Here is a 24275-nt window from a genome sequence, read left to right as displayed (position 1 = left end):
TTTTAAATTTTTTTTAAAAACTTTTCTTTGAGAAGCATTTTAAAAGGTTTTTTTTTCAAACATATTTGGAAATTCTGTTTTCTCTGGTGTTTTTTTTTTATCTTTTTTTGCAGATTTGTATTGAAATTTTCTAATTTGTTAAAAACTCTTTTTGGGGAGGCTCTTAATTTTTTTTAAGAAGATAGGTTTGGATGTTAGGTTTTCTTTAAGAAGTTGTGGAGGTTTTTATTTTTCGTCAAAATTTTTTGGCAAGTTTTTATTTTTTTGACAAAATGCAATTTATGTCTTAAATGAGTTTGAATCTTGTATGTTTGAAAAACACAGTAAGTGGGTCATGAAAAAATAAGTTTGGGGTCTCTGAAAAGTTATGGAAAGTATTGAAATTTTATCCATTTGAAAGTTCATTTAGACGTTGAATATTTTGCATCCCCACCCTTTTACTTTACACACTCGGTGTTATCGAGGCAGACTTTCTGTGAACTACCTCCTGATTCATACAGTTAAAGTGACATTTTAGATTTATCAACATCACTCATTGGAGGATAAAACAGAACCCCAACTCAGCTGAGGTGAGTTTCACCTGAATTTTTTTATCCCACACTCCTTATTAAATAGTCTGTCTCTGATCCAAATATTTCTTGCTCTGTTTGTTCATCTGATGGCGGGGGGTGGGGTGGGGGGGGGGTTTATAAAACGAGAGAAACGAGCCACCTGACAGTTTGGCTGTAGACCAAGAAGAAATCGGACGTCTTTGGTGAGTTAATATAGACAAGACATTACTATAATTTTGGATCCTAAATTTTGAATTTATGTGTGGCTTTATAATGCCATCTTAAAAATTATGTTACAAAATTATTATTATTAATTATTTTCATTTTTTTTATTGCCTTGTTTTTCTAAGGTTTTAAAGCGTTAAATGATGTGCCTTTTTGATATTATCTACTGACCCAAAAAACAGGGGTCCAAGCATTGAACCCTGGGGGACTCCGAATATTATATCAGCATTTCAGGAGGTAAAATTTCCAAGAGACAGAGAATTAATGGTACCCCAAGTCACATGCAAACTAAATTAGCACTGTCACACAATGTTTGAATGTTGCTGTTTTAACCCTTCGGGACACTTTAATATTACACATGCTCTGCTCAAAAATTACACTTTTCAAGCTTTAAAAATATTATAAATTAATATGATTTTCTACTGTCATCGAGTTATTATTTTTTAACCAACATCCGTCCTAATCATGCCTATTAAATATTTGTTAATTTTCAGAATTTTAACTATTTAAATGCCAGGTTCTTGTTGTTGTTGTTCTTTTTGTTGTTTTTTACAGTCTGGGATATGTCAGTGATCAGCAGCTACATTGACTGTGACAGGTCACCTAGTGGAAATAGCATGTATTTCCTCCATATGCCAAATATGGTCAAAATGACCTCATCAGGTGGAAAATAGTCAAAATGACAAATTCAGAAGCCCAGAATGACACCCAGAAATAATACAAGTCCTGTTTTTCTGCTCTGATGGCTGTGGGATCAAAAATGTCACTTTGAATGGGTTTCAATGGGGCATTTTTTGACCTGAACAGTCTGAATGTAACTATTTAGTTTCCACAGTGTATTTTAGACTTATTGTAGGAGCTGAGCTGCAAATTCACTGATTACACTCAAATACACAATCTGGCAAAAATGTATTCCTTATGTATGAACACAGCCAAAATCATATAAAAACAATGAAAAGTGCTTAAAATGTACCGAACAGTCCCTGAGGGTCAATTTGAGAAATGTTTTAACTATTAACACGTTATATATCGTGTGTTAGATACACAAAAGAACTGAAGTGTAAAAGCGACAGGTTTTGGTTTTCGGGCATGTCATGACCTCAGGCAGGTGAAGAAATAATCTGGCAAATATTTACACTTCAATCTGCCACCTTTCCAGGTCATATTCCAGCTGTGGAGCTCTGACGCTCAGTGAGGCCTGAGCCATGCGTCCTGCTGTGGTAGCCGCTGTACTGCTGGTGGTCTACACCCTGGTCTCTGTGACCGACGGACTTCGTAAGTAACTCACCATACCTTCACTGGCATGTTAACTTAAACCCCAAAACTTGTTCCTAAAAGCTCTTGTGCTCCATAAGGTCGGATATCTTGTAGAAACTATCCCACTGAGTCATGCGGTAAAGGATGGAGCCGCATCGATTCTCATCGCTGCGCTAAATTCTTCAAGGTTTACCGGAATTATTATGGGGCAAAGGTGACACTCACACACACACACACACACACACACACACACACACACACACACACACACACTCACAGTATTACACTTACTGTGGCAGTGGTCGGGTAAGATGGTAATACAGTACAATAATTCAATTTACTTTGTGATTAAAAAATATTTTGCTATGATTTTAATATGCAAATGATGAATACGAATTGAAAAAACTTTAGTCCACAAAGGGGAATATTTGATTTCAGTTTCACCATAAAATACATAAAAGACATGCTGATCAAGTTGACAGGGATACGTTGCCATTTTCTTTACTTTTTTAGCAAACTAGAAGGTGCTCTAAGTCAGAAAATAGGCTAGATTTTTTTTTAAAGTATGGGAAGAAAGTAATGAGCAACTAAATCAACCTACCTCAAATTTTGTAAAATAAAATAATAAATAATACTTAATAAAAATAAATGTAATGATATTAATAATAATTATTATTATAATTAGTTAAAGAATGTTAAAAATGAAAAACCTGGTGCTTAAAGATAATGGTTAAAGATTTTCCCTTGTTTTTTATTCCCTACACATTCTCTCTAGCTACTAATTGTCTACTAATTTAATGCAGTTTGTCAAGCATTTATTACCAAGTTGCTTATTACCTTTTCCGTGTTTTTGATAGAAATCGCACCAATTTTCTCGGGTTTCACTGGTTTAAATACTGTATACTAATTATTACTAATACTAATATCTAGTGGACTCAGAAAATAAAGAAAAATGCTCGTGAGGTTTCTTTGACGATCACTTCTTCAGCACACAAGCATCCGAGAAAACGAAAACAGATCTGGATTTATTTTCTGCTAAAGTTCAAAGTGCCGGCGAAGATTCACACTTTTCATCACATTTCTGTCGATTTCAGATCTTCTGCAGACGCGAAGGAGGCAGTCTGGTTTCAATCCACAGTTCGGCAGAGATGATACGCGTGATTTGTCTGTCTGGACGTGCCACCAATCACAAACTCCGTAAATTCTGGATTGGAGCCCAAGTCGTGGGGAGAAATCACAAATTTGGCTGGGTGAGTGAACTGATCGATGGATGATTTTGAGGAAAAATGTACGGTACAAAGTCATCACTGATCCCCACCTTTGTGTTCTTCAGGATGACGGCACTAAATTCAAGTTCACCAGATGGCATCATGGTGAGCCGAACAACGGCGGCAGAAGAGAGAAATGCGCCGAGTCGAACTTCAATGGTGAGTTAAAAGAGAGAACGAGAAAGAAAGGTTGCAATTCTAAGAACGTATCGAGGCAAGACAGACAGTCCAGAAAACGATGTATTTGTATTTAATTTAAATGTATAGTCATTATATATTTTAATTTTTTTGCAGAATTCTTTTCATTTTTGACCGGCTTTTTAATGTCATTTCCTTTTTTTGTAAGAAATATTTTTGAGAGAAATCAGTCCAATCCAGTCGAAACAAACACTTTGTTTCCCTCACGAGGCCCAATAACATTTGTAAAATAATAGGATCATTCTGATGAATGCTGGGATTGTCTTTTATTAACTGCTGAAATGATGTTTTTTCTGCTCAAACTCACGATGCCACCGAATGAAATGTTTTCTTGTGTGTTTTCCAGGCTGGGGATACTGGAATGATGCAAGCTGCAATAATCAGCAATACTTTATGTGCGCCAAGAAGATGTGATCATCAGCTGATTTCACGTCTTCAGTCAGTGTGGACATGGACAGTCGATCAGCTGTGCTGCAGCGGGACCAGTCTGTGTCATGATAACACTGCAAGCTTTTAAAGTTACTGCAATAAACGCTTCAGCATTCACGTTACAGCGTCTTTATTTATTTGTGTTCACTAAAATCAGCGTAGAGATCTTCAAGCTCTTCAGATGCATTTCTTTTAACATATCTGTAGAAAAAAAATAGCTTAATTATGAATAAAAATGTGCTCGACCAAACATTTTGTGACTTTTTCCTAATTTCTTACAAATTTTTAGACATTTATTAAAAAAGGTCATTATATACAGGATATTTCTTATAATACTTTTGTTGTTAATAATTCTCAGATTTATGACATCAGAGTTTGGATCGGAAATAACAACCACAAACTACTTCTACGAGTTTGTTCTTGTAGTTTGTTCGGCATATAGTCGACAATTTGAACATTTGCGCACATTAGTTAGGTCGTTGAAGTAATAAAGTATACACAGGACATTTCAGTTTGTATGTTGTTAATAAACGTGTTTTTAAAATGTCAGACATATTTTAAAGTGTCTATTATGTGAAGTCCACACTTGTCCACTGGACTTAATGTGTAAAATCAAACTTTTTGCTTTGCACAAACATCAGGGTAAGTAATGCCTTCTTCCTCCTACAAGATCAGATCACAAGGAGTCCTGGTGGTCATTTACACCTGAGCTTAGCGCTGTCCAGTTGTGATCAGATTACCCAAGATGCATGTTAACAACAGGCTGAAACAGGGTGACAGAAACATGAAAAATCCCACCTTTTTTTAATGTAAGAAACATTGTTCTTCTTCTTCCATACTAGTATGTTTGCCTTACGGCAGAGATGTTCATAGATACAAAAGAAAACAGGACATGAAGAAAAAAACTAATTTTGTGACTGCAAGTCTTAAATTTACAAGAACTCACTCGGAGAAGTCGCGTTTGTTATTCTTTTTTAAACCTACTTGACTTTGCAAGGTTGGATCTCCGTTATCATGCAACAATGTTGAAATGTTGAATGAAGTTTTGAATTCCCCACTTTATATGTAATAAACACGTTCAGATCGAGGGGGCAGTTGACATCAATGACATCCATTCAAGAAATTTTGCTTTGACAGCACTTCATATTAGAAGATGTAGGGTGACACCCTGACACATAAATGTGCGACTCCTCTTTGAGTTTTTCTCTGATCAAATGAGATAGTGTCTCTTTGTAATCAAAGATTTACAAAAAAAACTTACAAAAAAACTTTTCAGTCAAATGCTTTCACCAATGTAGAACATTTATTCATATCTGTGCTGAAATAAACTCAGAGATCACACGAACCAAAGGACAATTTAAAAGTTCACTTTAAGACGTAAGTTTGATAACAGATAATTTGACATCCCCACCCTGCAACTTCAAACATAAAGTGCTGTCAGAGCAAACTTTCTTGGGCAGATGTCCTTAACATGATCTGCCTCCTGGCTCTGATTGTCCTTATTACATATAAAGCGAGGAATTAAAATCTTTATGGCATATTTTAATGTTTGTGGTGTGATAAGGTCTATCCAATCAACGCGTTCTGATCCCATGTCGTCACGTCGCCACTTTGTCAGTGGACTCCTGCATCTGCTGTTGACCTTCTGGGATGTTGCAACCAACGCCATGATTTCAACAAATGCATGTTTAGGATAAAGTTACAAAGGCATGAGTGGTTTGGTTTACAAAAAAAAGCATCATGGTTTGGCTCTACATGCATACGGAAACAACTCCAGGCTCTGGGGGTTAACGTCCGAGGGTTGGTGGATCCATCCACCGTCGCTTCTGACTTCCCGTGTGTGGGGGAGTCTTCCAGGTCGCATGTAAACACTGGCGTGCAGATACCGTGAGCTCTCATTGGTCTCGTGAACGTGGCTTCGACACCAGGAGCTACAACAAGGCTAAAAACATGACACTAATGACTTTTTCAAAACAACTTGGCATGAAAGGGCTTCAGGACACTTGGATTACTTTAGATAAGCAGTATGGAGACATTTTGTAGTTTTATTATGTCTTTGTTTTTCTGTTTGATCTGCTGCTGGACGGTGTCTGGTTCAAACACAGCTGGAAGCGACTTAAAATAAGGAGCACAAAGGTCCCTACAGGGCGGGTGGGAGGGGCAGTTAATGGAACGAGTCTGGCATTCGCTTTCTGTCTGAATGTGATGTTTTTTTTCTTCATCTTACCATGGGCCTCCTTCCCCTAATCCTAACCATTCGTGCCAGCATGTGCGTTTGTTGACGACCTGGCGCTGGTTGCTATGTGCTTTTGATGCCTAAACATAACTTTGTGCAGCCTCATCCAACCATGTGCTTGTGTTGACGTCACGGTAGCGACAGACCAGAACATCAACAGCAGACACAGGCGTATACCTGCATTTGAGGTCCACTGCAGAGCGGCAACATGTTCCTTGACAAAAAACAAAAGACACTTTTTCCGAGTTTTTTCTCTTAAATTTGTGACATTCTTATCACCAGAGAATATTTCAGTTTTTCTCATATATTTCAGACCCTAATCTGGTAAATTAAGAAGGTTTTTTTCATCCCTGTATTCTATTGTATTTCTTTTCACCATCTTTTCTTTTCACGTCTCTGCCACAAGGCGAACAAACTGGCATGTGACTTTTATATGTGACTGCATGAAATTTTAACCTTGTAGACAGTACAGGATGCATTATCATGACTTACTTTTTGAGCACATGCACTGAGAGAATGTTGTTGCTGCAACTATGCTTAAAGTGGCAGTTTAGATGTTTTTTAAATTGGCTTTTGCGAGATAAAAGAGACTCACAACTCAACTCGTGAGTTTCTCAAATGTAGATTAAGCAACCGTTTGTGTCTCAGAGGCATATGACAACTTCATGCTGAGTTTGTTCATATCCTTTATCCTACGAACACACCTGAGTTCTTTACATTGGCAGGATATTGTCATGTCTGCAGGGCATGAGTGGAGGGTTTAACAGTGAGAGGAAGAGCCGTCTGACAATTAGACGGAGGAGCGACAAGAAACCAGAACACATCTGCGGTGAGCTTCTTCCTGTGAGATACAGAAAAATAATGGTCCTCTGGATCACATGCAAACTAATATAGCACTAAGACACAATTCTCAAGTGTTTAAATGTTGTTTTAATGTGAGCAACTATGTCTAACTAGCAACTCATAAACACGTTATATCTTTGTTTAATCTGCAAAAGAACTGAAATGTGATATATATCACGGCAAATACTCACACTTCAAACTGTCACCTTTTCAGGTCAAATTACGAACGCTGAGCTCTCCGTAAGGCCTGAGCCATGCGCCCTGTTGTGGTAACTGCTCTCCTGCTGGTGCTGTGCACCCTGGACTCTGCGACAGCAGGAGTTTGTAAGTACCGTACCACCTCTGACACATTATTGATGTTAAACCCAAGAAACTTGTCTCTTAAAGCTCTTCTGTTCGATAAGGTCCACTATCTTGTAACGACTATCCCGATAAGCCGTGCGGTAACGGATGGAGCCGTGTTGATGCAAAACGCTGTGCTAAATTCTTCATGGAGTACAAGGATTATTTGGCTGCAAAGGTGACGCACACACACACACTCGCACACACTACAGTATCACACCTATTGTGGCTGTGGTCAGTTAAGATGGGAGAAGATGCCCGCCTTAAGAACAAAGTTAATTTACTGTAAAATTAAAAAGTATTAGTAGTATTTAGTATTTAGTAGTAGTAGTAGTAGTATTTAATAGTATTTAGAATGTGCAGGATGATGCGACCGTCCTTTTGGTCGAAATAAAATGGTAGAGTAACTGATTTTGTTGGTACAGCACAAAAATGAAAATCTTGTAGAGGGCATCTATAGGGCAAGATGCCCCCCGAGCTCAAAACAAGCTATCTAACTAAAAAACACAAACTAAAATCCCCACATAGTTCACCCAAAAATTAAAATTCAGTCATTATCTCCTCACCTTCATGCCGACGGAAAGTCGGGTGAAGTTTTTTAGTCCACAAAACGCTGCTGGAGGTTCACGGGGAAAAGGTGTTGCACTCATTTCCCAAACAATTGAAGCAAATGGTGTCCAGGATTCAAATATTTAAAAAAAATACAAACAAACAGAGAGAGACTTGTGGAGTTAGCAACAAGAAACAAGTTGTCAGATTTAATACTTGTGTTTGTGGGGGAGGCCTCTGGGTAGCAGATGTTGTGAGCTGGTTGGACGTGAATGCACATAAGTGAATGCAGCTCCCACACGAGGAGCTAAAAGCTATAAAGAGGCTAAAAACATGACACCAGTGACCTGTTTCAAAACAACTTGGTACGTTTGGGCTTCAGGACACCTGAAATACTTTGGATGAGCAGCATGGAGACATTTTGTGGTTTTATTACATATTTTTTGGACTGGACCGCAACGACACAGCTGTTCCTCAAACAAACTGCCGACGCTGCAACTTCATCACTCACACTTGCTCACATTTCTGTCGATTTCAGAGGTTCTGCAGAGATCAAGGAGGTAATCTGGTTTCAATCCACAATTTGGATGAGATGATTAACGTGGTGTGTTTGGCCGCACGTGCCGCCAAACAGGTTCGCCATAAGTTTTGGATTGGAGCTCAGGTAATGGGGAGAAATCACAAGTTTGGCTGGGTGAGTAAACTGATCGATGGATGATTTTGAGGAAAGACCTGCAGTACAAAGTCATCAACAACGGCCACTTTTGTCTTCTTCAGAATGACGGCACTGAATTCAAGTACACCAGATGGCATCGTGGTGAGCCGAGCAACTATCAAGGAAGAGAGTACTGCGTCGAGTCGAACTTCATTGGTGAGTAAAAATAGAGGAGGTGTCAAGGCAGGGACGTACAAGAGAACTATCATGCTATCATGCTTAAAAATCACAAGTTATTTCACAGAATTATTATATCTGAGCAGTTTTTTCATGTAATTTCCCTTTTTTTTTTTTAACTTTCCCAGTTTTTCGGTTTTTGTTTGGGGAGAGTTTTGTTGGTTTGTGTTCGTTCTTTCTTTGTTTTTTTCTTGCTAATTTTCTTGTACTTTTTCTTTTTTTTTCTCATTTTGTGCATTTTTTTTGCCAAAGAGACAGACAGTCCTGATAATTATATATTTATCATTATTAGAATTATATATTCTAAGTTATTTTATCATTTTTTGAGCACTTTCCTTTTCTTTGATAGTTTTTTTGGTGTGTGTTTGTGTGTGTGGTAATTTCCCTTTACTTTTTAAAATTTAATTTAGTTTTTACTACTTTCTTTTTTTCATTTCATTTTAAGTCGCTTATTGCCTCTTCCTCCCATGTTTTTGAAATAAATGTTTTCGAGAGAAATCAGTCCAATCCAGTTAAAACAAGCACGTTTTTTCCTGCATGAGGCCCGTTATCTGCCTGCTCAAACATTCTTAAAATAACAGGATAATTCTGTTTGAATGCTGAGATTGTGTTTAATTTACTGCTGGAAGGATGTTTGAAACTCCTGATGCCACCAAATGAAATGTTTTCTCTTGTGTTTTCCAGACTGGGGATACTGGAATGATGCAAGCTGCCAAGAGTGGCAATACTTTATGTGCGCCAAGAACATGTGATCATCAGCTGATTTTGCATCTTCAGTCAGAGTGGACGTGGACAGTCGATCAGCTGTGCAGCGATCAGCTGTGCTGCAGACGAGTCTCTGCAAACTCTGCAATTTATTGCAATAAAAGCTTCAGGATTCACGTCCCAGTGTCTTGTTTTATTTGTGTATTGTGCGCGCACGGATCTGCAACCTCTTCCGGATCCATTTGTTTTAGTGATGGCCAAATGAAGATCTTGTGAACCATGTTCTTTATTTTCTAAGCCCACAAGATGGCGCTCTTGGTTTAACCCTTTGAAACCCGGAGCGACATCAGTTTTGCTGCAGTCAGACACCTTTCACATCCATTTAAACCTTTGAAACCTGAACAAATAGGTTTGGTTTATTTTGAAAAGATTGCTACAAAGGCATTGAGCAACTTTGCTCAATGTTCCACAAACTTAAAGAAATAAGGAAAAGGTGACATGAAAATTACCTGAAAAGTAGTTTGTGAAAAAGAGAGGGAGAAATTATTAGAAGTTAATTTTTTTTTTTGAAAAAAGGGAAAATATCTAGAAGACTATAGTTATAATAAATATTATCAGCATTGTTATTAATTTCAGTGCTTTCGGGAACTTTTAATTTGGAGTCTATAACATCTGGGTTTAGTTTTGAAATAGAAATGATACTGCCATCGCTGTACAGTCGACAATTTAAATATCTGCACACAATAGTTAGGTTATTGATATAATTTCTCTATATTCTTTTATTTTCGTGTCATGCACACAATGTGTCCAACCCTCGTGGGTTTATAGGACACCAAAATGACAGTTGCAGCAGTCAAATTATTCATTACATTTCATTTCATTACAAAGACTGCACATTATTTAACCTCCTGGAGACTGACTTTATATATTTTCAAGAAACTTGTAAAAGTAGTGGAGTTTTTTTTTGTTTGTTTTCAAAGAACCAAATTAATTTGCAAGGTTGGGTCACTTTCATCACATCCCAACGTTAAAATGTTTAATGAAGATTTAAATTCCTCACTTCATATGTAAGGAGGATAATCAGAGCTAGGAGGCAGTTCACACTGATGAGATCCACCAAAGACGTTTGCTTTGACACTTTATATTTAAAGATGCTAAGTATCTGTCAACAAACTCAAGTCCCAGAGTGAACTTCTACATTTATTTTGGGTTCATGTGGGCTCACTTTGGCACAGATATGAAGAAATGTTCTAAGTTGGTGAAAGCCACTGATGCATGAAGAACAGTCACATATTAAAGTATTAGGGTTGTGGACTAATGCAAATATACGTATACAGACTTTTATGTTGATTTAATGTCTTTTTGTGTATTCACATGCAGCAAGTCCATATTGATCAATGCTACTAAATTAACCCTTTAAACCCTCGACAAACTGGCTGGACTTCTTTCAAATTCATGAGAAGAAGACAATGAAATGAGCAAGAAAGTAATCAAGAGTTACAAGAAAATGACCTGAAATTAGGCAAAATAAAAAACGGAGACAGGAAAATGCCTTTAAGAAAGTGTGAAAAATAAAAGTTTTTTTTCTGTAACATAAATTTACATATAATATTCTAAGAATAATACTTTTAGGGGCATTTTTTCCCTCAGCAACAATTTTCAAGTAATTTTCTTGTCACTTTTTACTTTTATTTTCAGACATTTTCTGCCAGGAAGAGTCCATTTTGTCAGGTTACATGGACGCACTACACAAAGAAACTGATGCAATCCAGGTTCGAAAGGATTAAAAATCTCATTTAATCAACCTCAGTGTCTGTATATATATAAAAACACAGTATTCCACATCCCTGACAGTTTAATATGTGTCTCGTCTTCATGCATCAGTGAGTTCATTTCTGTCTGAGTCGATTTTTTCTCCGTTCAAAAAGCAACAGTCTTTCCTTGTGATCAAAGATGACATTCATGATGGTGAGAAAAAAACTTTTCAGTCAAAATCTTTTCACAAACTTAAAAAATTTCTCCATTCCTGTGCTGAAGTGAACCCAAAGATCACATGAACCAAAAGACAATTTAAAGTTCACTCCAGGACTTGAGTTCATCTACAGATATTTGACATCTCCACCCAACAACTGCAAATATAAAGTGTCAGAGCAAACTTTCTTTAGTGGTTGCTCCAGGCTCTCAATGTCCTCCTTACATGTAAAGTGAGGAATTAAAATCTTCATTAAACATTTTTTACATATGTGGCGTGATAAGACGGATCCAATCAACTCATCCAACCTCGTCACATCAGTGCTTTGTCAGGAGACTCCTGCAGCTGCTGCTGATGTTCTGGGATGTTGCAGCCGACGCCGGGACGTCAAACAAAGCACATGGTGGGATCAGCCTTCAAAGGCATGAGTGGTTTAGGCAACAGCAGAAAACCATGGCAACCAACACCAGGATGTCAACAAAAGCATGTGGTGGGATTAGGCTGTAAGGGTACAAGTGGTTCGGTTTGGGTAACAAAAGTACGTGTTGGCAGATCAGGGTCATTTCCTCCATCTACACATACGGCGCCCATGTTTTTAAAATGTCGTGACTCTGTTGAACATCACGTCACTTATAAAAGACAAAAAAGTGTTTTCATTGCAGTTTTGCAAAATAATCTGAAATACTACCTCATGCAAGAATAAAAACTTCTTTACGATAAGTGGGATTTTTTTTTTTAAATTTACATTTTTGCATTAGGCAGATTTTCTATCCGCACTTTCAATTTGCGCAATTTGAGGTTTAATGGAAACCCGCCTAGTTTAGATGTTTTTTAACAGGTAACTGTGGGATCAAAGAGACCCGCAAATCAGCTATAATGAATTTCTCACACGAACGGTTTGTGTCTCAGAGGCATATGGCAACAACTTCGTGCTGTGTTTGTGTTTGTTCTTGTCCCTCATCCTTCGAAAATAAAATTGTTGTTTACATTGGCAGATTATTGGCATGTCCGCAGGGCACGAGTGGAGGGTTTAAGAGTTAGAGGATGAGCCGTCTGACAATCAGACAGGGGGCGACGAGAAACCAGAACACATCCGTGGTGAGTATCTTCTTTCTGTACGTCGTTGGATATCTGAATCTGATATCTGATGCGAGGCTTTCTAGGACCCAGATTAAGTTAATATATTGGCAAAGTTTCACAGTCATCCAGATCATTGTAAGGTGTGAAATCATAGACTTGCTTGAGTGATGTTATGAAATTTCTTTCCCTGAACTTCAGAGTTTTTAGGAAGGCAGGTGGGGATCAAGTAGCCAAAGTAATTGGAGGTGAAGAATATCAGCCTGCAACAAGAAAACTTTATGATCTGATGTATTTTTTCATCAGCATTAAACCCTGGGGGACTCCTCGTACTTCATCAGCATTTAGACAAAATTTTTAGACAAAATTTTTAGACAAAATTCCCATTAGACACAGAAAAATAATGGTCCTTTGGGTAAAATGCAAACCAAATTAACATTGATATACAAATGTCAAGCATTTGAATGTTGTTGTTTTAAAGTGATCAACTATGTGTAACAAGTAACTCATTAACACGTTTTATCTCGTTTGTTTAATCTGCAAAAAAAACCTGAAATGTAAAAAACCAATATGTTGTGGATTTATGTGCCAGACTATTTTCTAAAGTTTGGCTGTCATCATGAGACTCCAGGAAGTGCCTGGTCAAGAAAAATTACAGCAAATATTCACACTTCAAACTGTCACCTTTTCAGATCAAACTCCATCTCTGACAGTCGGAGACGCCTGAGACATGCGTCTCGCTGTGGTAGCTGCTGTCCTGCTGGTGGTGTTCACCCTGGACTCTGCGACAGCCTTTTGTAAGTACCGTACCATCACCAAAACATGACTGAACTGAAACTGAAAGGAAACTTGCTCCTTAAAGCTCTTTTGTTCCCTAGTACCATTTTTGAGAGCATGTAAAAACCATCCCGATAACCAATGCAGCGGAGGATGGAGCAGCATCGATGATCATCACTGTGCTAAATTCTTCAAGCACTCTAGAAGTTTTCATGATGCACAGGTGATCCAAACACACACACACACACACACACACACACACACACACACACACACAAACCGCACTACACTTATAAAGAAATTTGACATACTCGTACTTTAGTAAGTCTATTGTTTTCTTGCAACTTTGTACTTTTCCTCGACATCTCAGAGATGGCTGTTTAACTTTAGTTAATACTGTATTAGTCTGTCTTTTAAAATTTATTTATTTGTTTATTGACTATTTATTTATACAGTTTTTCTTACTGTTATACTAAATCGTTTTATTATTTTTAACATTTTTATCTTTTATTATACATTGTGCTGTTATGCCTTCATTTACATTTTGTCAATTATTAAATGATTAATTATTTCTTTTTAGTTATCAGGCTGCTTGCAAAGCAACGATATGTGATGACTTGTGTTGAGAAGGTGTTGGAGAATCAGAGCATCAGAGAAAATACATCTGTCTTCATCGTGTACAAACGTTATGACAAAGTCATGATAAAGACTCACACCTGCTCACATTTCTGTTGATTTCAGAAACATTGCAAAAGCGAAGGGGCTGATCTGGTTTCAATCCATTCTTACGAGGAGATGATGGGAGTGCTTTGCTTGGTGGAGCGTGTAAGCGGTCACTCATCACATAATTTCTGGATTGGAGTCACGAGAGCGTGGGACCGCAGAAGGCAAAGGGTTAGTAAACTGATCGATGGATCAGTTGGAGGAGAAACTCTGAATCATGATACAGAGAAAAATATGTGCGTCATATCATCACTGATCCCCACCTTTGTGTTTTTTAGACGTATTTTAAAAACAACGATGGATCTAGAGTAAGCTACACCAGATGGCACTCTGGTGAGCCAAACAACTCTAATGGAATAGAGCACTGCGTGGAGACGACCGGTGAGCACGAATACAGGAGGGGAGAGTTTTAGGGAACAGGTGCCTCTGAGTTTGAAAAAAGTGCAAATGCTTCTGAAGAGCATCATGCAAGAAGCAGTCGCACAAACAGATTTATAATTAGGATCTTTAAAGTGTTTACAAATTATCAAAAGTCACAATTTTTTTCATTATTATTATCATTGTTATTATTATTAATAAAAATGTCATTTTATTTTCTTACTTTCCCATTTTTCTGTGTTTTTGTGTGTGTGTGTGGGGTGGGGTGCTAATCTTACTAATTTTCTTGTATTTTTTGCATATTTATTGCCATAATTTTCATTTTTTGTATGTGAGTTTAACCCAGACCTGTCCCCATAAATAATATTTATTATATATTAATATATATATAATTTTTTTAAATTTATTTGAAGTTCTTTAGTTTGAATTCTGACATTTATGCTGTCACTCCTGACGCCACTGAATGACAAACGGGATGTTTTCTCTGTGTTTTCCAGGCTTGGGATACTGGAATGACGTGAAGTGCGCAGAAAAGAAATTCTTCATGTGCGGCAAGAAGATGTGATCATCAGCTGATTTCACGTCTTCAGTCAGTGTGGACATGGACAGTCGATCAGCTGTGCTGCAGCGGGACCAGTCTGTGTCATGATAACACTGCAAGCTTTTAAAGTTACTGCAATAAACGCTTCAGCATTCACGTTACAGCGTCTTTATTTGTGTTCAGCAAAATGAGCGTAGAGATCTTCAAGCTCTTCAGATGCATTTCTTTTAAAACATCTGTAGAAAAAAATATCTTAATTGTGAATAAAAATGTGCTCGACCAAACATTGATCATCAACCCGCCTGCAAGTTAAAGGTGTCAGGTTAACCCTTTAAAACCTGGAGTGACATCAGTTGTGTGCTGCATTCTTACGCCTTTTCACAAGCATCTAAACCTCTAACCCTAAGAAAATTTGTTAAATGTCTTTGGAAAAACATGGAGGGAAACACAGAAAGAAATATCCTGCAAATTGCAAAAAAAAAAAAAAAAAAAAAAAGTAAGAAGTGACAAAAAAATGAAAAATAGATGGACAGATAAAATATTTATTAAAAAACAAAAAACACTGTAATTCTTATAATTAAACATTTTAAATGATGTTGCAGAAAATAATAATTTCTATGTTTACCCTTTTCTTACGGACAATTTCATCGTCTTCTTTTTTTTTTACTTTTTCTTGGATAATTTTCTTGTAACTTTTTTACGAATTTCTTACTGTTTTTTTAGGGCCTTTTTGTTAAGTTGGTCATGGCCCTCCTCCCTTTTTTAAAAGAAATTCTGCCAAGTTGCTCAGGTTTCAATGGAATAATCTTATATGCTGTAAATAATATCTTTTTTTATGTTTACAATTTTCTTAGACATTTTCATTTGATTGTTTTTGTGTCCAAAATGTCCTGAAAAATATAATTCTTTTATTATATAATTCTTATATAAAATTATGTTGCAATAATAATATTTTTTCATGTTTACTTTTTTCTTAAGCCTCTCTTCCACTAGTTTTTGTTCCTTATTTTTACTTTTTTTGGTCCTTTTCAGGTCATTTTTTGTGACTTTTTACTAATTTCTTACAAATTTTTAGACATTTATTTCGTTGCTCATGCCCTTCTTCATGGCCGTTTATGAAAGAAACACTACAAGTACTAAAGTTGCTCAGGTTTCAAAGCGTTCATCATACATGCTGTAGTGGTGCCTAAATGAGGAGTTTTTGTGCTTTTTCCTTTAAATGAAGAGCAGCATCAGGGAACCAGGTGAGGGAATGAGACTCACCTGTGCGCCGGGGGAGGGGAGCGCAAACAAAAGCAGCAGGAAGGTGAACAGAGGGGAGTGAGAGTGTCTGAAAGAGGAGATAATTCAAAGTTTACTTCAGTTTCTGCACATCTGTGCTCGAAAAATATCTAAATAGACGTAAATATAAGAATAAAAGTAAACAGATTAGCAGTTTATGTGAGCGCGGACACTAAAGCTGATCACTGGAGCTGCTGGGATCAGTTAAATCTTCATCTTGGACCTGTTTGGATGCTCCTGTCGACTTCTGGTTGTGGACATTAAGATAAGTCTCCTTTAACCCTTTGAAACCTAGATCAACATCACTTTCAAGATGCCTTTAACCTTTATTTAAACCAGCCCTGAGCAAAAGGCAGTGAGCAACTTGATAAGAAATGCTCCATAAATTGCAAGAAATTAGTATATTTGGATTTTTTTTAAGCTTGTGAAAAAAATAAATGGGGAAAAACTATATTCATAATTATCATAATTGTTTAAAACCATGTTACAGAATAAAATAAAAATAAATAAAATAAAAAAATAAGCAAAAAAATTAAGCACCCATTTCCTGTCATTTTTTTGTTTGGTTTTACTTTCTTTAAAAGAAAAAAAAGATTAATTTTCTTTTTTTTTTCTTTTTTACTAATTTCTTGCAGATAACTGCTTTAGAGACCAGCTTGTGAACATTTAGTAGCTAAAGAGTCAGACATATTTATAATTATCACAATTATATATTTAAAGTGGATTTCAAACTCTAAAAAGTGATGAATTTTGGTATTAATGATTAGGACTGATGCTGGTTAAAAAAAAATAACTCAGTGAAAGCAGAAAACAATATTAATATTTTTTAAATCTTGATTGTGAAAAGTGTAATGTGTGCAGAGCGATATGAGCGTGGGATGTTAAAGTGTTTTTCAGCATGACTTGCAGATATTGTCATGACTTTGAATCAGCCCACAGCGCAGTTTCTCAGAGCTCCACGACGTTTTGAAGAAGTCGAAGCCTCTAAAAGCGACTTCGGCAGAGAAGTCGAGGTGTTGTTTCATAAAAGTTTAAGTTTTATCTCGACCACATCGTTATGACTCGGTCAGCTCTGTGAAGAAAAAGGTTTTACTCTGAATGCCAAGTCATTATCACAAACATACACACACACACGTTTTCATTTTTTATTGCATGCTTTTAGTTTAAAGTTGCATATTTAAGGTTTCAAGCTGGATTTATTGTCATTTTTTAAGAAATTAAATTAAATATTGATACATTTATTATTAATTAGCAATTAATATTGCTTGTTTTCATAGGTTTGATTACCACAGAAAAACCTGCACCAGGTCACGTTCAATCTGAAAACATGCTTCCTCAAAACGGTGTGCAGCGGACTGAGAGGTACGCCTTCTCTTGTTTTGTTTTTTTCAATTATTATTATTTTTTTTTACAATGTTCATATTGACATTCACTGTAGTTTTCTCTACATTTTCCCCCTTTTTTAAAGCAAAAATTCAGGTAATTTTCTTGCCACATTCTCGAGAAAAATAAAAATTTGATTGGGTTAAAAAAGAGTGTAAAGATCTAAATGTTTATGAAAAGAACACAGCACCAGAAAAGGGATGTTGATTTAAAATTCAAAAGCTAAAAACTAAACTAAAACTATAACTACAACTTCATTTGTCGACCTCACTGCTTCATTATAGAGTGTCGCTATCCACTCCATCTAAAGAAGCCTTTTTAAAAAAGGCATGACACTGTTATCGGCCATATCTAGTCTCAGTCTTTATGAAAAGCAGCAAACAGAAGTAGAGTTGTTGCATCAGAGTCATAACTCGATAATGATATTTAAATTCTGCCGTGTCACTGCGGAAGGTTTTATTTTTTTGCAAAATCACCCTTTGGCCTTTTTTTTAAAATCTTCTTATACTGAACACTGGAAAAGTATGATGAGTCTCTCTAAATTCAGTCAGTGCAGCAGTTTGTCTTTTAATCTGCTGCTGTTTTATTAATGAGATATTAATATAAAATTAATAATGTCACGGGTTTTATGAATCAGTCAAGTTGCACTTTGGCAAAAAAAAATTTGAAAAAAGAGAAAAGGGTTTTAAAATGTTTTATGAAATGCAGGCAATCAGTGCTCTGTTTATTTTTTATTTTGTTTTGCTTGTCTATTGTTTGTTTTTTGTCTTTCTTATTTGTTTGTTTTGTTATTTTCGAGTATCTTTATTTTCAGTATTATTGTTGCTCTCTTACTTTTATCCCATTATTCCGATCCACTGCTATCACTTTGTTGACTTTGCATTTGTTGTTATGTATGAACTACTAAATGGTGAATGAAGGGTTAAAAATAAACACAAATGCTTAGCTGTGTGTTATTTGCACCTTAAAAAAGTGAGGTGAGGCGATGAGTCAGAAAACTTAAAAATTAGTTAACATTTTGGGACTTCGGGTTTCCTTGTCTTGAAGTCAATGTTTTGGTTAGACACCTGATAAAAATGTCTTTTTCTGTCAAAGACACAAAAAAGGGTTAAAAAAAGATCCAGAAGTTAGCAAGAAATCTGTAAAAAGTATAAGAAAATTACCTGAAAACTTGCACAAAAAAGGTATTAAATATACATTCAAATAAGACAAAAAAAAAAGAAATTATTTGAAAAAAAAGGTAAAAAAATATATATATATTATTCTGTAAAATATTTAAATATATAATTATGAATGTAGTTCACTGGACATTTCCATTTCATGTTATGCATTCTGTGCACTAAATTTTTATCCTTATTTCATCTTACTTTTAATAGTATTATGAAGTGGATTTTATCCATTCAAAGATGCATTCTGTTTATTCTGTTCTGATTTCATTTTATTTTTACATGCAGGTTTTATTATGGTTTTTTTTTTTTTTTTTGTCTTTTGTGTGTTTTGATGTGAAGCACTTGGTGCATTTAATTTCTTTCTTGTAAAGCATGTTGGACTTCATTTCTTGTATGACAGGTGCAATACAAATAAATTTTATTATGATAATTATGATTATCATTAATGTGATATGAGCTAAAATACAAAAGCACAGAGCCTGAGGTCATTTCTTTAAAGAAAAAAAAAAAAAGAAGCTAAATCATCAGTCTGAGTTTGCTTGGAGGGCCAATACGGACAAAGTGTGAATTTTCTGTGTGTGTTGTGTCTGATAACGTTTCACACGCCTCTCCTCAGTTCCTTGTTTTTTTAAGAAATGTTAGTAAGAGGCTGGTTATAAAAAGTGGTGTTCCCCTTCAGCAGCACCTCCTCACAGAGAAGAGAAGAGAAGAGAAGTTCTGCTGCAGGTTTGCACCAAACTTAGTCATCTTCTAACTTTATTTCTCTGCACTGAGAGTTCACGTCTCTGTGTGTTTAATACAGTCCTCATCTGCACCATGAAGTCTCTGACTGCGTCTGCGCTCGTCTGCGCCCTGATGGCTCTGACTCGAGCTGCTGGTGAGTCTTTTTATTCTTTTATATATGCATCCAATACAGATCTTACAGATGTAAGTATTGTCAATGAACCTTTTGGAAGTTGGTCAAATCAGCTTGATTTCTTTCAAAAAACAGTATAAAAAGGCAATGAGCAACTTAACAAAAAAGGACCAAAAAAGCACAAAAAAATAAACTAAAATGAATAAAAGTTAGACCTCACAGCTCACACAGGAAAGGGGGAAAAAATCTATTATTATTATTATTATTATTATTATTATTATTATTATTATTATTATTATTAATAATAATAATAATAATAATAATAATATTTTTTTATAACTTACTGTTATTATAATAATCATGATAATAATAATTATTTACTTTTGATTTTTTTAATTTCCTGTGACATTTTAAAAAGTATAATTATATATTTTTTTTGTTTAAAAAAATATGTTTATAAAAATATATTTATATAATTATAATGAAAATATTAATGGAATCAGTTATGTTTATTTTGCTGACATCATTTTAAATACATAATCTAATAATACAGCTCCTGCAGAGGAAACGCCCGCAAAGGACCAAACAGGTGAGATTTAAAACTTTAATATTTTAATCATAATATTATTTTATTATAATTAAGTACTTAATCTTATGTGTTTTTTAACATGCATCTTCTTATTTTATATTTTGTTTTCTTAAAATGTTTTATTATGTTATATTAACTTATATTATCATATAATGTATGTTATATTGTTTTTTATTAACTAAATGTTTTATTTTAACATGCTATTATTTTATGTTATGGTGTGATGTTACAATATCTTATATATTTACAACATGCATCCTGTGATTTTATATTGTGTTTCTATGTAAGAATGCCTTTAATGATGTTATGTTAACTTATGGTATCATTATATTGTCATATGTTATAGCTTCTTCATGCCATTGAGGTGAATCGATTTAGTAAAGTCTCTGAATTTTCACTTGAGATGATGCATTAACTAAACTGTCTTTGTCCTCAGCAGAGACTGAGCTGGACAAGAGATGGTTACTTTGTCCCAGCGGCTGGACTGCGTACAGCGGTCGCTGTTACCGCTACATCCCAAGATATTTGACTTGGGCGAGAGCTGAGGTGACGTCTCTGCAACAAGCTCATTTATATGCAAACAACAACGTTTTTACAATTTTTTTGGCAACTTATTTCTGTTTATCTCCTGTGTAGAAAAACTGTCTGCGCTATGGAGGACACCTGGCGTCCATTCGCAACATCTGGGAGTACCGTAAGATTCAGCAGGTGATATTTGGTGCCACCCACGTGTACAGGCAGGCATGGATCGGAGGCTCTGATGCACAAGAGGTATTTTATTTATTGTTGCACAAGTTTAAACATTGCGCTCAAAATGTATGTAATATTTAATTAAATGTGGATCATACTATTTATTTATATAAAACTAGACTCATACTATATTTTTATTATATTACAATGCTGCATTTTACAAAATATTGTAATACTGTAATATTACAGTTTCTGGCTGTAATAAATGGTGAAATTTGGCTTTTTTTTATCGGCAGGCCAGCAGATATGGAAGGCATGTTATCTCACATAAATCAATAAATAATTGCAATAAACAGGCAAAAAGAATGAAAGACTGGAAAGAAATGCCAAAAACATTTAGAGAAAACAAAAGTGGCCAATATTTTTTTAAAAATAGCCTGAAGAAAAAAAAAGAAAAATAACCCAAAAATTTTTGTTTTTTTCTTTTAAAAAAAGTTCTGAGGAAAATTGAATCTTCAAAGGTTAAAAAAAAATAGATTTTGAAGAAAAAAAATTAAAGATAAAAATAAATGCCACAAAATTTTTGAAAGAAACATGCCACCTAAAACCATGAGCCTGCAGGTTTTAAAGCCAATTTTTTCCACAATATTATAAACCCTTTTTATACTTAATTTTTCCCTATTTTTCTCTTTTTTCTTACATAATTTTCTGTTTTGCTTTTTCTTCCAGGAGAGGCAATGGTTCTGGAGTGACGGTAAACCATTTGTCTACCAGTACTGGTGTCATGGAGAGCCGAATAACCACGGCAACCAGGACTGTCTACAAATCAATCATGGAGGTAAAACAACATTGTGCCTATTGAAGAAGTGATAATAATAACGATAAAATGTGAAATTTTAACTGACAACAGTCCAAAAATATAGATTTTTTTTTTACACTTTCCAAGCAATACATGTCAACTTTATAGTATGCTTATTTATGATTAATATCAAAAAAAAATCTCAAATATAATTGTGTCTTGAGCAAAGAAGCAGATATTCTTTAATATTCTAAAATCATTTTGTGGGTAGAAATACACAGTATTACATCATTTACCATTTGAAAATTATTTGTACCTTATCGCAGATCATATTGTCGTGTCATCTAAGTGTATGTATTAAGAATTATTTGAAGTTTTTGTTTATGTAACATTCAGTGACTCACCTTTTTGTGTGCTTGCAGCTCATAAGTGCTGGGATGACCGTCAATGCTACCACCGATTACCGTCTGTCTGCACCAGGAAGTACAGAATACTGGGGGTTAAAGCAGAAGAATGAAGTACACATTGTACACATGCTTTTGAATACATCTGTCTTTCCAACATCAGCCTCACATGTGAGCTGAGTCTTTCTTTTCTATCGCTGTAATGCCACTGAAGAAATGAACCGACAAGTGACACACGGGAGCTGGATTGTCTCTGAGGCTCTGAGCCTTTCAACAAGAGACCGAATGTGTTTGAATGCTTTTATATATGCATACTGCAGAGTGAACTCTTTTTCTTGTCTTATGTAAAATTAAAGGCTTAAGCACTGAAACAAGCTATTCTATGTTATGCAATGAACAAGAAGAGACTTAAAAAGACCACGAAGAGATGCAAAGTGACACAAAATAACTACAAAGATACAAAAGTGATCAAAAACAGCATAAAATGACCTTAAAGAGAGAAACAATTACTGCAAATAGACCCAAAAAGAAAATTATCTCATAGAGACATAAAATATATACTACATGTTATAAAATGACTTAAAAATATTATGAAGTGACTGCAGCGACACAAAATTACTACAAAAAGACATAACATAATAGCAAAAAAATTGCTACAAAAAGACCCATAAAATGACCCCATACAGACACAAAATGAGACACAAAAAGACCTCAAAGAAACACAAAATTGCTGCAGGATAACAAAAATGACCTAAAATTGACACCAAAGCACTGCAGAGGCAAAATATTGCTACAAAAAGACATGAAATGACTTGAGATGAATCTTAAACTGTTATGCAAAACAGCAGTTTTTTTGTCTCGGATGTGAGTATAACCCAACATAAGGAACAAAACACGCTTCATTCCCTAAACCTACCTGAAATAAATCAAAAGTCAAACAAATTAAAGGTTTCTTACCTGAAATCCTAAACTGAAAACAGGAAAACACATTCAACAAAAGAAAAAAACACAAAGTCCACACACAAGGACACGTCCACACATACATACAAAGACACGTCTACACATGAGCACACACACACACACACACACACACACACACACATACATGCGAACATGAATAATAGGGGACTATCTAAGTGTACTATCCAAGAGGGAACCTTTATTAGCAGTCATTTTAAAAATACAAAACTAGAATTGAAAATTTACTTTTGAGGTCTTCTTTCACAATATTACTGCAAATGTGATTTTTACAATTTTTTAAAGAAATTGCCAAGAGGGGACCTGAAGCCTTGAGCGCCTGCCTATCAAAGGGGGGGACATCCATATACTGCAGTCAAACTGGTTTATCCTGGTTCTCTCACCTATAGAGTGCTTCTTTTTCACTAAAACTTCATTTGTATCTTTAAAAATGGGTATGTAAACTTTATTGCTTGCAATATATCAACATTTTTTGTGATAATAAATATTACAGAAATAATACTTGCCAAAGCAAAGTATATCTTTTAAAGAAGGCTCCCATAATCCTGTGAATTCAGTTTTATCTTACTATTTACTGTTAATAACTTTATTGTTGTCTTTGTTTTATATATGTATATATATATATATATATATATATATATATATATATATATATATGTATATTTAGACCAGACCAATTGTAACTACCAATGTATCACCAAAAATTCAGAAAAATAAATCTATAAACGAGTAACATTATACATAAAATGATCAGCAATATAATTACTTATTTTAATAAATAATATATTTATTTTAATTAGTTAATCACTATAAAATGATTTAACACAAGTCTGTGACTAATCTCTTAAAAGCTGTTTGCTTCCAAAAGAAAGAAATCAAACTGTGACATGACAGATGAGCTCAGGTCCAGAGAAGTCAGTGGCGCTTGGATTTTGTTGAATCTGGCTTTCACTTTAGCATAGTAGAGTCTTAAATTGCATTTATAGATGCAGTGATGAACTGTGTTCACTGTCAGTGGTTTCAGTGTCCCCAAGCTCATTTTTGTGATATCATGTTGGTATTTAATGCAGTGCAGCTTTATGGGTCAAAGGTCATGGCCATTCATTTTTGGTTTTAGCCTTGTCCCTTTTATGCAGAGATTTCTCAAGGTTCTCTAAATCTTT

General features: G+C 35.2%; 4 protein-coding genes across 7 annotated transcripts; all 4 read left to right on the top strand.

Annotated features, from left to right (window-relative positions):
- Window positions 1-700: 700 nt before the first annotated feature.
- On the top strand, window positions 701-4045 carry LOC148185769 (C-type isolectin Sp-CL4-like). Of its 2 annotated transcripts, none has more exons than XM_088073573.1 (6): window positions 701-754; window positions 1936-2051; window positions 2132-2247; window positions 3128-3283; window positions 3367-3460; window positions 3846-4045. In XM_088073573.1, the coding sequence occupies exons 2-6, from the start codon at window positions 1982-1984 to the stop codon at window positions 3911-3913; spliced, it is 504 nt and encodes a 167-aa protein (XP_087929699.1). In that variant the 5' UTR covers window positions 701-754; window positions 1936-1981; the 3' UTR covers window positions 3914-4045. The 2 variants fall into 2 exon arrangements, with proteins under 2 accessions (XP_087929699.1, XP_087929700.1); XM_088073574.1 differs by lacking the exon at window positions 701-754 and adding an exon at window positions 770-1013.
- Window positions 4046-6894: 2849 nt separating this feature from the next.
- LOC148185768 (C-type isolectin Sp-CL4-like) lies at window positions 6895-9659 on the top strand. The gene is made up of 6 exons (XM_088073575.1): window positions 6895-6993; window positions 7222-7331; window positions 7412-7527; window positions 8437-8592; window positions 8676-8769; window positions 9475-9659. The coding sequence occupies exons 2-6, from the start codon at window positions 7262-7264 to the stop codon at window positions 9540-9542; spliced, it is 504 nt and encodes a 167-aa protein (XP_087929701.1). The 5' UTR covers window positions 6895-6993; window positions 7222-7261; the 3' UTR covers window positions 9543-9659.
- A 2851-nt stretch (window positions 9660-12510) lies between these two features.
- LOC121963296 (C-type isolectin Sp-CL4-like) lies at window positions 12511-15119 on the top strand. The gene is made up of 6 exons (XM_088073570.1): window positions 12511-12565; window positions 13237-13341; window positions 13423-13544; window positions 14063-14215; window positions 14323-14425; window positions 14920-15119. The coding sequence occupies exons 2-6, from the start codon at window positions 13275-13277 to the stop codon at window positions 14985-14987; spliced, it is 513 nt and encodes a 170-aa protein (XP_087929696.1). The 5' UTR covers window positions 12511-12565; window positions 13237-13274; the 3' UTR covers window positions 14988-15119.
- Window positions 15120-19470: 4351 nt separating this feature from the next.
- LOC121939667 (type-2 ice-structuring protein-like) lies at window positions 19471-22508 on the top strand. 3 transcript variants are annotated; one of them, XM_088073562.1, is made up of 7 exons: window positions 19471-19522; window positions 19599-19673; window positions 20206-20241; window positions 20678-20787; window positions 20878-21012; window positions 21661-21769; window positions 22153-22508. In XM_088073562.1, the coding sequence occupies exons 2-7, from the start codon at window positions 19613-19615 to the stop codon at window positions 22245-22247; spliced, it is 546 nt and encodes a 181-aa protein (XP_087929688.1). In that variant the 5' UTR covers window positions 19471-19522; window positions 19599-19612; the 3' UTR covers window positions 22248-22508. The 3 variants fall into 3 exon arrangements, with proteins under 3 accessions (XP_087929688.1, XP_087929690.1, XP_087929689.1); XM_088073564.1 differs by having other exon boundaries at window positions 19472-19522; window positions 20681-20787; XM_088073563.1 differs by lacking the exon at window positions 19471-19522 and having other exon boundaries at window positions 19529-19673; window positions 20681-20787.
- The last annotated feature ends 1767 nt before the right edge of the window (window positions 22509-24275 follow it).

Source organism: Plectropomus leopardus, chromosome 23, assembly GCF_026936395.1.
Source record: "Plectropomus leopardus strain MGB_pleo_1.0 chromosome 23, ASM2693639v1, whole genome shotgun sequence".
NCBI classification, from domain to species: Eukaryota; Metazoa; Chordata; class Actinopteri; order Perciformes; family Serranidae; genus Plectropomus; species Plectropomus leopardus.
This window is presented reverse-complemented; position numbering and strand designations above follow the sequence as displayed.

Excerpts from the sequence above, each read along its gene's own strand:
- LOC121939667 (XM_088073562.1), top strand. The coding sequence starts at position 19,613 with ATGAAGTCTCTGACTGCGTCTGCGCTCGTCTGCGCCCTGATGGCTCTG. Across the intron at positions 20,242-20,677 it reads GCCCGCAAAGGACCAAACAG|CAGAGACTGAGCTGGACAAG; the intron begins GTGAGATTTAAA and ends CTTTGTCCTCAG. Across the intron at positions 20,788-20,877 it reads TGACTTGGGCGAGAGCTGAG|AAAAACTGTCTGCGCTATGG; the intron begins GTGACGTCTCTG and ends TCTCCTGTGTAG.
- LOC121963296 (XM_088073570.1), top strand. The coding sequence starts at position 13,275 with ATGCGTCTCGCTGTGGTAGCTGCTGTCCTGCTGGTGGTGTTCACCCTG. Across the intron at positions 13,342-13,422 it reads GGACTCTGCGACAGCCTTTT|TACCATTTTTGAGAGCATGT; the intron begins GTAAGTACCGTA and ends TTTGTTCCCTAG. Across the intron at positions 14,426-14,919 it reads GCACTGCGTGGAGACGACCG|GCTTGGGATACTGGAATGAC; the intron begins GTGAGCACGAAT and ends TGTGTTTTCCAG.
- LOC148185769 (XM_088073573.1), top strand. The coding sequence starts at position 1,982 with ATGCGTCCTGCTGTGGTAGCCGCTGTACTGCTGGTGGTCTACACCCTG. Across the intron at positions 2,248-3,127 it reads GGAATTATTATGGGGCAAAG|ATCTTCTGCAGACGCGAAGG; the intron begins GTGACACTCACA and ends TGTCGATTTCAG. Across the intron at positions 3,284-3,366 it reads GAAATCACAAATTTGGCTGG|GATGACGGCACTAAATTCAA; the intron begins GTGAGTGAACTG and ends TGTGTTCTTCAG.
- LOC148185768 (XM_088073575.1), top strand. The coding sequence starts at position 7,262 with ATGCGCCCTGTTGTGGTAACTGCTCTCCTGCTGGTGCTGTGCACCCTG. Across the intron at positions 7,528-8,436 it reads AGGATTATTTGGCTGCAAAG|AGGTTCTGCAGAGATCAAGG; the intron begins GTGACGCACACA and ends TGTCGATTTCAG. Across the intron at positions 8,593-8,675 it reads GAAATCACAAGTTTGGCTGG|AATGACGGCACTGAATTCAA; the intron begins GTGAGTAAACTG and ends TGTCTTCTTCAG.